General features: G+C 46.1%; 1 protein-coding gene across 1 annotated transcript; it reads left to right on the plus strand.

Moving 5' to 3' along the window:
* The first annotated feature begins 1,506 nt into the window (after positions 1-1,506).
* LOC142286167 (protein kinase C theta type-like) lies at positions 1,507-7,992 on the plus strand. The gene is made up of 9 exons (XM_075333328.1): positions 1,507-1,551; positions 2,259-2,429; positions 4,743-4,834; positions 6,085-6,144; positions 6,776-6,914; positions 7,025-7,216; positions 7,321-7,449; positions 7,543-7,730; positions 7,926-7,992. The coding sequence occupies exons 1-9, from the start codon at positions 1,507-1,509 to the stop codon at positions 7,990-7,992; spliced, it is 1,083 nt and encodes a 360-aa protein (XP_075189443.1).
* The last annotated feature ends 2,836 nt before the right edge of the window (positions 7,993-10,828 follow it).

The raw sequence follows: 10,828 nt of genomic DNA on the forward strand, positions 1-10,828 counted from the left end.
GCCAGTATAAAGCAGGATGCGGCCATATACCAGGATGACGGTATATAGCAGGATGTGGGCTATACCAGGATGAGGGACATATACAGTATATACAAGGCAGGAGGATCATTACCAGGATGGGGTACCTTAGTAGAGAATTTGGGGACATTACCCCCATAACAGTGTCAGCAGCATATTCTCGCCCCATAACAGTGTGTCATGACCACAATTTTTGCTTAAAATTTTATTTTCCTATCTTCCTCCTCTACAACCAGGGTGCGTCTTATGGTCCAGTGCGTCTTATAGTCCAAAAATACGGTACTTATTTTCCACCATAATTTTCATAAAAAATATTGCTAAATTAGACAAGGTGATTTTCTGGATTTGTTTTCTCCTTTTGTCTCTCATAGTTGTGGTCACCTATGATGTCAATTACAGGCCTCTCTCATCTTTTTAAGTGTGAGAACTTGCACAATTGGTGACTAAATACTTTTTTTCCCCACTGTAATTTACACTCAGTGGCACACAGTGCACTGAATAATATGTGCCAAATTCAATAAGAGGCGTGCACCTTTCATTGAATTTGCCGTACCTTACGACTGCTATGTGTGCTGGCAGGAATATACTCCAGTCAGTGACTGGAGTACATTTCTAGCAAAAAAAAAAAAAATTGCCACTTTTTCACGTACGTTATGATAAATTTGTCGGGAAGTCATGAGAATGCACCATTCTGCCCAAGCTCTGTCCACTTTCCTCTTACTTGGACATAAAAAAAAATATCACAAAACATTTGTGGAATGAAGAAATGTATAAAACATGTGACATTTTAAGAATTTTTACATCAAAACTCTGGCAAAAACTCTTTGATGAATTTGAGTCCAGTGTGTACAGATTTTGCCATTACTGAGCTAGGAGATGACAGTTGGTGCTCACATAGTTCTATGGAGAGAGGGAGAAGCTGGAGGCAGACACAGATATTATACTGCAAGTTCACCTTTAGCGACAAACAATGTCACTGGTCTCTCGGTGATGTCACTTAACCTTTAGCATTGGTCCCTTTGTGATGTCATGTGACCTTTAGAATGTGATCCCTTTGTGATGTCATAGAACAGTCATCAGAATGTCGCTGCAGCCTGAATATCGTCCATTTGTTTTCATCACTTAGTGTGTGAAGGCGATTTTTACTTGCGCTTAGCAAATTTTGGTGTTATATAAATTATAAGACCGAATAATAGAAGGCCTGTTAGAGGAGCAGTTCCAGGAGCCAACCGGGAGCGCTCCAGAGTGGACAGGACCTTCCTCAGCCCAGAATTTCATCTATGGAGCTGAATATGGAGAGTTTGAGGAAGAGAAAGGGAGAGAGCATAGATGAGGTGCCAAAAAAAAGGAAAATAGAAACATCAGAGGGTGAAAAAGATGGCACCAACCAAAGCCTTATCAAGGCTTCAAAGAGACCTGGAAGCCCGATACAGGAGAGTATCGAGAGCAAGAGGAAAAGGGGAGAAGCGATGGGGGACAAAGCTGATGATGGATCCAGCGGGTCCCCCAAAGCTGACACTGAGCAGCTGTCAGGTGAGTGTAGATCTAAGACCCCGAGAGGCAAAAGCCCCCCAATGTAGTAATTGATGGGATTGTGAACCTTTAGAATTACCCACCTATTATGATTTTTGTGCCTTTTCTCTTTGATACCTTCTAATATTGTTGTACCGTATTTTGTAATTGCTATAGGAGGCCACATTAGTATTGGGCACGGTGGCTCAGTGGTTAGCACTGCAGTCTTGCATCTCTGAAGTCCTGGGTTCAATTCCCACCAAGGACACCATCTGCAAGGAGTTTGTATGTTCTCCCCGTGTTTGCGTGGGTTTTCTCCGGGTTCTCCGGTTTTCTCCCACACTCCAAAGACATACAGATAGGGAATTTAGATTGTGAGCCCCAATGGGGACAGTGTTCGCAATGTATGCAAAGCGCTATGTAATTAATAGCGCTAAATAAATTATTATTATATAGGAATAATACATCTTATTTCTCCTCTCTCCATCAGGGACAACCCCAACTGAATCTCCCATCATTGTGACTGGACTGGAGAGCTTCACCTTCCATAAAATCCTTGGAGAGGGCGGATTTGGTAAAGTAAGTATTAGGAATTGTGGTGACGTCTTCCTCATGTGTGTGATGTGGAGCAGTAATATGACCCTAGGAACATCACTGCTCACATCTTCTCGTCACGTCTCATGGCAGGACGGGCCTTTCCTCCAGTTCTAATGCTCTGTATCCTCCAGGTCATGTTGGCCACACATAAGGCCTCCCAACAACAAGTGGCAGTGAAGATGGTGAAGAAGAGGCGCCTACTTCACAAATCAAGAGACGAGATCCTGATAGAACGACAGGTCCTGGAGATGACTAGGAAGAGTCCATTGTTTACTCGGGCTTTTTCCACCTTCCAGTCCCAGGTAATCCCTCCACAATTACTCCTATAGTTACCCCTCTATAGCTACCCCTATATATATATTACTTGTAAGGCCACATCTGGAATATGGGATTCACTTTTGGGCTCCATATTTTAAAAAGGATGTTCAGTTGTTAGTCTGTTCAAAGGCAGCAACTAGATTATTCCAAGGAATGGAGGCGAAAACATATGATGAGAGGTGGAAAAGTGGGATTTGTTTAACTTAGAAAAAAGACGTCTCAGAGGAGATCTCATTTATGTGTATAAATTCAAAGTACTGTAACATGACTTATTCCTTCCAAAGACAATACTAAAGACCAGGGGGCAATCACTGCAAGTGGAAGGAAGGTAATTCTGGCAGCTTAATAAGAAAGGGTTCTTTACAGTCAGAGCAGTCAGACTGTGAAATGCCGACCACAAGAGGTAGCAATGGCTGACACTAGAGCAACTTTTAAAAATAGGCTAGATTATTTCCACACAGCATTGTTGGTAACAAATTATTTAGTAACAAAATGTATAATTGGTGGAGGAAGGTTGAACTAGGTGAACCTAGGTCTTTTTTCAACCTATGTAAGGCCTAAAACACACTTCTGCATAAAAAATGTACGTGTCAAAATTAGGGGAGGGTGGAATGGTCTTCGTAAATCAATTTTAAATGAGAATTGGCGAGAAACCCAATTTAGAATTATGCACAAGGCAATTTATGGTTTTAATCTCCCTCCATCAATGACCGTGTATGGAATGTCCGTGTGGAATGTCCGTGTGTGTGATGCACAATGTGGTTTATACATGTCGGCTGACAGCAGACAGAGTTGCGCGATGAGAATGAACTCGGGTGAACTTCACCCGACTTCATTGTCATGCCGCGGCTCTGTCTGTGTGCCGCGTACTAATTAGCGGTCACCCGTGAACGATTCACCGGTGACCGCTAATCCCCTGAGTGACTGATGTGAGCAGCCTTCTCTCATACTTACCGCTCCCCGATCACCAGCGCGGCACAGCTGTTATAAAAACTCCGGCGGCTTTTACTATTTTGAAAAAGCCGACCGCTCATTAATCAATCTCGTATTCCCTGCTTTCCCCGCCCACAGGCGCCTGTGATTGGTTGCAGTCAGACACGCCCCCCACACTGAGTGACAGCTGTCTCACTGCACCCAATCACAGCAGCCGGTGGGCGTGTCTATACTGTGCAGTAAAATAAATAAATAAATAATTTAAAAAAACGTCGTGCGGTCCCCCCCAATTTTAATACCAGCCATACGGCTGAAGGCTGGTATTCTCAGGATGGGGAGTCCCACGTTATGGGGAGCCCCCCAGCCTAACAATATCAGTCAGCAGACGCCCAGAATTGCCGCATACATTATATGTGACAGTTCTGGGACTTACCCGTCTTTTCCCGATTTGGCCTGGTGTGTTGGCAATCGGGGTAATAAGGAGTTAATGGCAGCCCATAGCTGCCACTAATTCCTAGATTAATCATGTCGGGCGTCTCCCCGAGATACCTTCCATGAGTAATCTGTAAGTTACAGTAAATAAACACACAGTGAAAAAATCCTTTATTTGCAATAAAAAACACTAACTAATACCCTCGTTCACCACTTTATTAAGCCCAAAAAACCTCTCCATGTCCGGCGTAATCCACAGAGGTCCAGCGTCGCTTGCAGCTCTGCTACATGAAGGTGACAGGAGCTGCAGCAGACACCGCCGCTCCTGCCAGCTCCACGCAGCAACTGAAGAGAGCCGCGCGATCAGCTCAGCTGTCACTGAGGTAACTCGCGGCCACTGCTGGATCCTCCAACTGTGACCGCAACTCACCTGTGACTATATCGCTGTCACTTGGGCGACTTGCTGTCACAGTTGGAGGATCCAGCGGTGGACGCGGGTAACCTGAGTGACAGCACAGCTGAACGGCTCTCCTCAGTAGCTTCGTGGAGCTGACAGGAGCGGCCAAAAAATGGACATGTCGTCCGTGTCGAAAAGCGCACCCACGTACTTATTACATGGACGCACGTTCCGTGTGATATTACGCGTGTGTGCCATCACCCATAGAATAACATGGGTCTCTGTTACGTGCAAAAACGTACCAAACACGTACCGGAAACACGGATGTGTGTTGCGGGCCTAACTATGTACGAGGCTCACAATGTAACTGCTCTGAGTCTTCTATATATCCTATGAATGCCTGTCCATATGGCCATCTGTGTGCAATGTTCTTCTAGGTCACTACCATCGCATTACATGTATTATAACATTACCACCAGTGCCCCATATCTAGACTATACCAGTAACACCTATTATCTCCCCTGCTTTATCACAGGACTACTTATTCTACGTCATGGAATATCTCAGCAGAGGAGACCTTCTAGACATCATGTCAAACAATGCCCCATTTCCGATTGCAATGACCAGGTAAGACAGAACATGGATATATTACATGAAGATGATGGTTGTCAGGCTCATCTGGCTTTATGTCATTATTCCTCTCTTAGTTTAGTTGATGAAATAATGGATGTTGATCATTTTCTGTTGTTTTATTTCTCATTAGATTTTTTGCCGCTGAGCTGATCTGTGGGCTGCAGTTTCTCCACTCCAGAGGCATCATACACAGGTAGGTGCAGCACATATTCTGCGTAGACCTGGTATATATACTCTTATACCCTCATCCTAATACCCCCTGTAGACACTTGATATCTCAGGCCCTAATACGTTATCAGACTTTTACACTCCATTAGGCCTCTTTCATATGTACGTGCCTCGGGTACGTGTTTGGCAGTTTTCTCACGTACCGGAGACACGTACACGAGTACACCAATGTTACCCTTTGGTAACAGGCACATTAACGTAAATCCACACGGAACGCGTGTCCGTGTGGATTGTACGTTTGTGCGTGTGCAAAAACGGCCGACATGTCCACATTTCCTCCGGCATCACGGGTGTCACGCGTCCCGCACCCGTACCACACGGATGTAGTGTGGATGCGGTCCCATGTGGCACGCACCGGAGAAACACACGTGTCACTGTAAAAATAAAAAAAACACAAACTCACCTCCACCAGCCCTGCTGTCTCTGCCGCGGCTGTCACCTGCATCCGACGCCCAGTGATTTTGAACAACGCATCTTCTTCACTGGGGGCCGGAAGCAGCGTCAGCGGGGCGTGGCATGTGCCGGACGCTGTCATTCAGCACCACAGGCAGCTCCGGAAGAATCAGGTAAGGCGGGACTTTCCATTCTCTGTGTGTTATTACGTATAGCACACGGAGAACACGCATGTGCCACAAACACGGAACATGGAGAGCAACCACCCTTTTAATACGTATGTGTGAAAGAGGCCTTAGAGAGACAAAAGAAAAACAGCATGGAGGATCCACACCAGGTTGGCAGCAGCTCAGAAATACACGATAGAAAGGAGAAACAAGAGCAAATTGCTGAATGAATAATCAGTATTTATTTAAGACAAAATCATTAAAGTGCACAGTGCAATACATAATGACACATAGTTTTAAACATATCAAAAGAGGATGGGGGACATGATATATGCAAATCAAATGCCGGGTACGGACAAAGGAAAAATGCTCTCACAACAGAGGCTCACATATAACCTGACACATAAGGTGAAAGGAATACAGATCCCTAAACAGTTTATGTATGTCTGTTAACAGGGGTAAACCCTGTGGGAAAGTGAACCATACACCAGGTTTTAAACAAAAATCCATAAGCAGGTAATATGTGCCTGTTAACAGGGGTAAACCCTGTGGAGAGGTAAACCATGCACCAGGTATTAATCAAAGAATCCCTAGACAGTTTATGTATACCTGTTAACAGGGGTAACCCTAGGGGGAAGTAAAAGTGCACCAGGTAAGAATCAGGAGATCCCTAAGCAATTTATACGTGCCTGTTAACAGGGGTAAACCCTGTGGGAAGTTGAACTATACCAGGTTAGAATAAGGAAATATCTCAGCAGTTTATATGTATCTGTTAACAGGGGTAAACCCTGTGAGAGAGTAAAACTACACCAGATAATAAATTGGAAGGTCCCTAGGCAGTTTATGTATGCCTGTTAACAGGGGTAAACCCTGTAGGAAAATGAACTAAGGTATAAGGTATTTGCACCTGGAGTTAGTGGAGGTGTCTGGTAGGAGCGTGGCAAAAGTGCCCATTACAAGAGGCATTTAACTGGGTCCAGTGGCAGGAGGCCCGACGCACGTTTCGCGGCACTCTAGCGAATCGCTGGCCACTTCATCATGGGGGAACGTAGAGGGTGGTAGACACTTGATATCTCAGGCCCTTATACGTTATCAGCCAGGCTAATATAATAATTACATTATGGCATTTTTTTTAAACTCTTTCCAGAGACATAAAACCAGAGAACATTTTACTGGACAGCACCGGTCACTTGAAGATCGCGGATTTCGGTCTGGCCGTGATGAACATCATTGGCGATACAAAGACTTCAGGTTGGGCCGGGACTCAAGAATACATGGCTCCTGAGGTGAGAAATCGTCTACATGTCCCTGAGTGATCACTGTGTACAAGGCTGGACATCTCCATGTCTTCTGCTGGCTGAGCAATGTTCTTATTGTTTTTTTCATGTCTTCACAGATTCTCCAAGAGAAGCCCTACAACACAGCAGTGGACTGGTTCTCTGCTGGCGTGATGATATACGAGATGGCTACTGGCAAACATCCATTCTATCGAGGTAAAAGTGATGAGACCACCATTGAAGCAATAATTAATGATGATCCTGTCTTCAAAAGGAAAATGGACCCCCAACTCAAAGCCATCATTAAGGGGGTGAGTATAAAGGCACATCTCAGTAATACAGCGGATATATGTAATGAAGTACACAATGGAGAACGACTGGAGACTGAATAATCATCTTCATTATATGTTCCCAGCTCTTGGATAAGGACCCAGAAAGTCGGCAGAAGTTTGTGGACAACATAAGAGATCATCCATTCTTTATGGAGATCAACTGGACAGATATAGAGGAAGCCAGAGCGTGTCCACCATTCCAGCTACCCCCTGTAAGTAAATGACCCAGAGAAGATGGTGGCAGTAGTACATTTCTGTTGTTTCTTCTTTATGAACGCTCTCACTCTTGTATCTTCTTTCCGCAGCCACCAGTGATGACATCTGATACAATGAAAGATGTCCTGTCCTTCACTGAAACCAACAATACACCAATAGACGAAACAGGTCAAAACCTGTTCTGTGGATTCACATTTGCCAATGAAGGATGGAAGGTCATAGAATCCATACCAAAACCTATAATATCTAATCGAAGGCCTGTAAAACCCCATCGGAGGTGAGTCAGTGTAAATGGGACGGGGATAGGGGGACTTTTTGAGGCCCATCTCTCATATTATGAATCTGTCAGCAGAATGTAGTGTGGAGACCTCTTACTGACTGCCACTTACATGTTATCGCTTTAGGACAGTCCCAATTCATGTGTCTTATTCCGATATAAGGATTCTTTCTAACCTATTATCTCTCCCGGCAGGACATTTGGCAGAATTGTGAAGGACGCCTTCCACAGGATCTGGAGGAGGATAAAACCCTGGAAGTGAACAGCTTTGAGAACCGCTGTTCACCGGCTCCTATTCCACCAGCACTAGGAGTGTCCTGAGGACCGTGACCTGCAGTGTAGCCAAATCCACTCCTACGCCCTGCCATAATCAGGGCTAAAAGTTGTTGCTGCATCTGCAGTGTCTAAATAGAAGAAGCTGGAGACCATGAAAATCCTACCAGGAGTCACTAATATGACCGCGGACCAGCACTACTAGACAACATTTTGCCTTGTGCCCCCAGGGAAGGGCACTTATCCTTAGGCCATGGAGCTGTAGACCATGACAATTCTACCAGGAGTCAATAATATGACCGTGGACCAGCACTACTAGACAACATGCTGACTTGTGCCCCCAGGGAAGGGCACTTATCCTTAGGCCATGGAGCTGTAGACCATGACAATCCTACCAGGAGTCAATAATATGACCGTGGACCAGCACTACTAGACAACATGTTGCCTTGTTCCCCCCAGGGAAGGGCTCTTATGCTTAGACCATGGAGCTGTAGACCATGAAAATCCTACCAGGAGTCAATAATATGACCGTGGACCAGCACTACTAGACAACATTTTGTATTGTGCCCCCAGGGAAGGGCACTTATCCTCAGGCCATGGAGCTGTAGACCATGACAATCCTACCAGGAGTCAATAATATGACCGTGGACCAGCACTACTAGACAACATTTTGTATTGTGCCCCCAGGGAAGGGCACTTATCCTCAGGCCATGGAGCTGTAGACCATGACAATCCTACCAGGAGTCAATAATATGACCGTGGACCAGCACTACTAGACAACATTTTGTATTGTGCCCCCAGGGAAGGGCACTTATCCTCAGGCCATGGAGCTGTAGACCATGACAATCCTACCAGGAGTCAATAATATGACCATGGACCAGCACTACTAGACAACATGTTGCCTTGTGCCCCCAGGGAAGGGCACTTATCCTTAGGCCATGGTTCCCTAGAGGTTTCCCCCAAAGGGGGTTTTTCCTCTCCTGAGTGCCAATGGATAAACATAACAAGAAAATGGCAACTTGTAGTCCTTTTCCCTCGGTGGAGCTCACACGACTAGTGGCAGAGAAGAACCTAAAAGGACATTTACCAGCAATAAACAAAACCATTCACCATCATGTGCTAGTAGTAGTAGCAGATTTATTTATATCTTCATGGATAAGTTATTTTACATCCCACCCCTTAAGAGCAAAGGGTGCATATAATGTGGTAATAATGCGTAGCTACTTTTCATTGGTACCATTTTGGGTTTACATCAAACTCTCTGGTCAATTTTTAAATCTGTATTTGGAGGGGTGAAGGAAGGAAGACATTTTTTCTGGTGTTTTTGGGGGGGGGTTCACTTGCGCAGGAGAAATAATATATACCTGTTATAGTTTCAAATGGTTACAGCTACAGAAATCCCAATTATTATAGATAAAGGTGTAAACTGCAGGTACACGTCACGGCTGAGCTCCTGGTGACTATCGGTCACTGCTTCACTCTTCCTGGCAGCAGTTTAGAAAAATGTCTCCTATTATTGTGTTTATTCATAAAAGTTCAACCAGGGAGTAACACCTCAGTATAAACCCACCTTCACTTTCCAGATTTCCATACGAAACACCCGTCCATTCCTAAGGTGACACTTCCACTGGCTACCAGGTATATGGCTTTGGCTACTGCCCTCTGTTCAGCTTCTTCCATTAGTGTACATGTATGGACCTCAGGATCGGCCACCACCGTCTCCTGCAGGATGATCGGTCCGGGGGAGCTGCCGTCCCATACAATAAAGTGCAGATGGGTTTGCTTAGTATAACAAGGCATTAGATCCTGACAGTAATAAGCTGATAATTTATTGACCCTGACTTTGGCCCAGCCTAAAATACAGCCATGGCAGTCCTGGGGCCTTTGTATCACGTCAGAAATCTGCAATAGCATTAGATCCCAATCTAATCACCTAGAGGCCGCGGTTAATAAAGTAGCGCTATTTTGGCATGTGTCTATGTACCCACTGCTGTACAGCAGCGAGCACAGGGGTCTGCAGCGCTACTGTGACGCCCTGGCCGGGCCAGGTATTCACAGATAGGGCCCCACATTACACCCTTCCCTCACAGGTCACACACAGCCAAACACTTAAACCCTAGTCACCCCCTCAGGGCTTGATGGACACACCAGGGGCCGGAACCAGGCGGTTGGAAGACGACCACGAAGGAGTCTAGACAGCCCTGGGCGGGGAAGTAAAGAGATCAGTTTTAGAGTCCAAGGAGAGTGGAGGTCAGGCCTGTGTCTGGGCCTGAGGAAAACTGACAGGTGCCAGGGTTGAACCCTGGTGCCTTTGGCTAGGAGGCAGATGGCGATCTCATCTCCAGGAGCCGGGAAGATGGCTCGGTGAAACCGAGGTGGACCGGGACAGGGTTGTAGCCCACCGGTACCGGGTGGGGGACCAGAGCACAGCTGGCTGCAAGCACCGACCACCATCACCTTGGTTTACCAGAGACTCGTGTGTTTACTAATAGTGAGTACATCAGCACCCTGCGATCGCCCATCTCCCAGCACCAATCCCCAATGGGTCCTGGGGCCACCATCCCTGCCCACGGAGGGGTTAACAACTTGCTGCACAACATCTCCCCTGGGTGGCCCATCACTGCAGCAGTGGTGTCCCATCTCACCACATCCCGTGGGTGGCATCACGAACTTAACAGGCTCAGCCTGTACATATACGTCCTGCAGCCACCACAACAAACCCCTTTTTTGATCGAAGTGACCGCGAAACCCCCGGGTCCAGAGACCCTCGAGCCACCCACAGAAGGTCCGGATCCAAGCAGCTCAGCTGCTGCGAGCGGGGCGGC

The sequence above is a fragment of the Anomaloglossus baeobatrachus genome, chromosome 2, assembly GCF_048569485.1.
Source record: "Anomaloglossus baeobatrachus isolate aAnoBae1 chromosome 2, aAnoBae1.hap1, whole genome shotgun sequence".
NCBI classification, from domain to species: Eukaryota; Metazoa; Chordata; class Amphibia; order Anura; family Aromobatidae; genus Anomaloglossus; species Anomaloglossus baeobatrachus.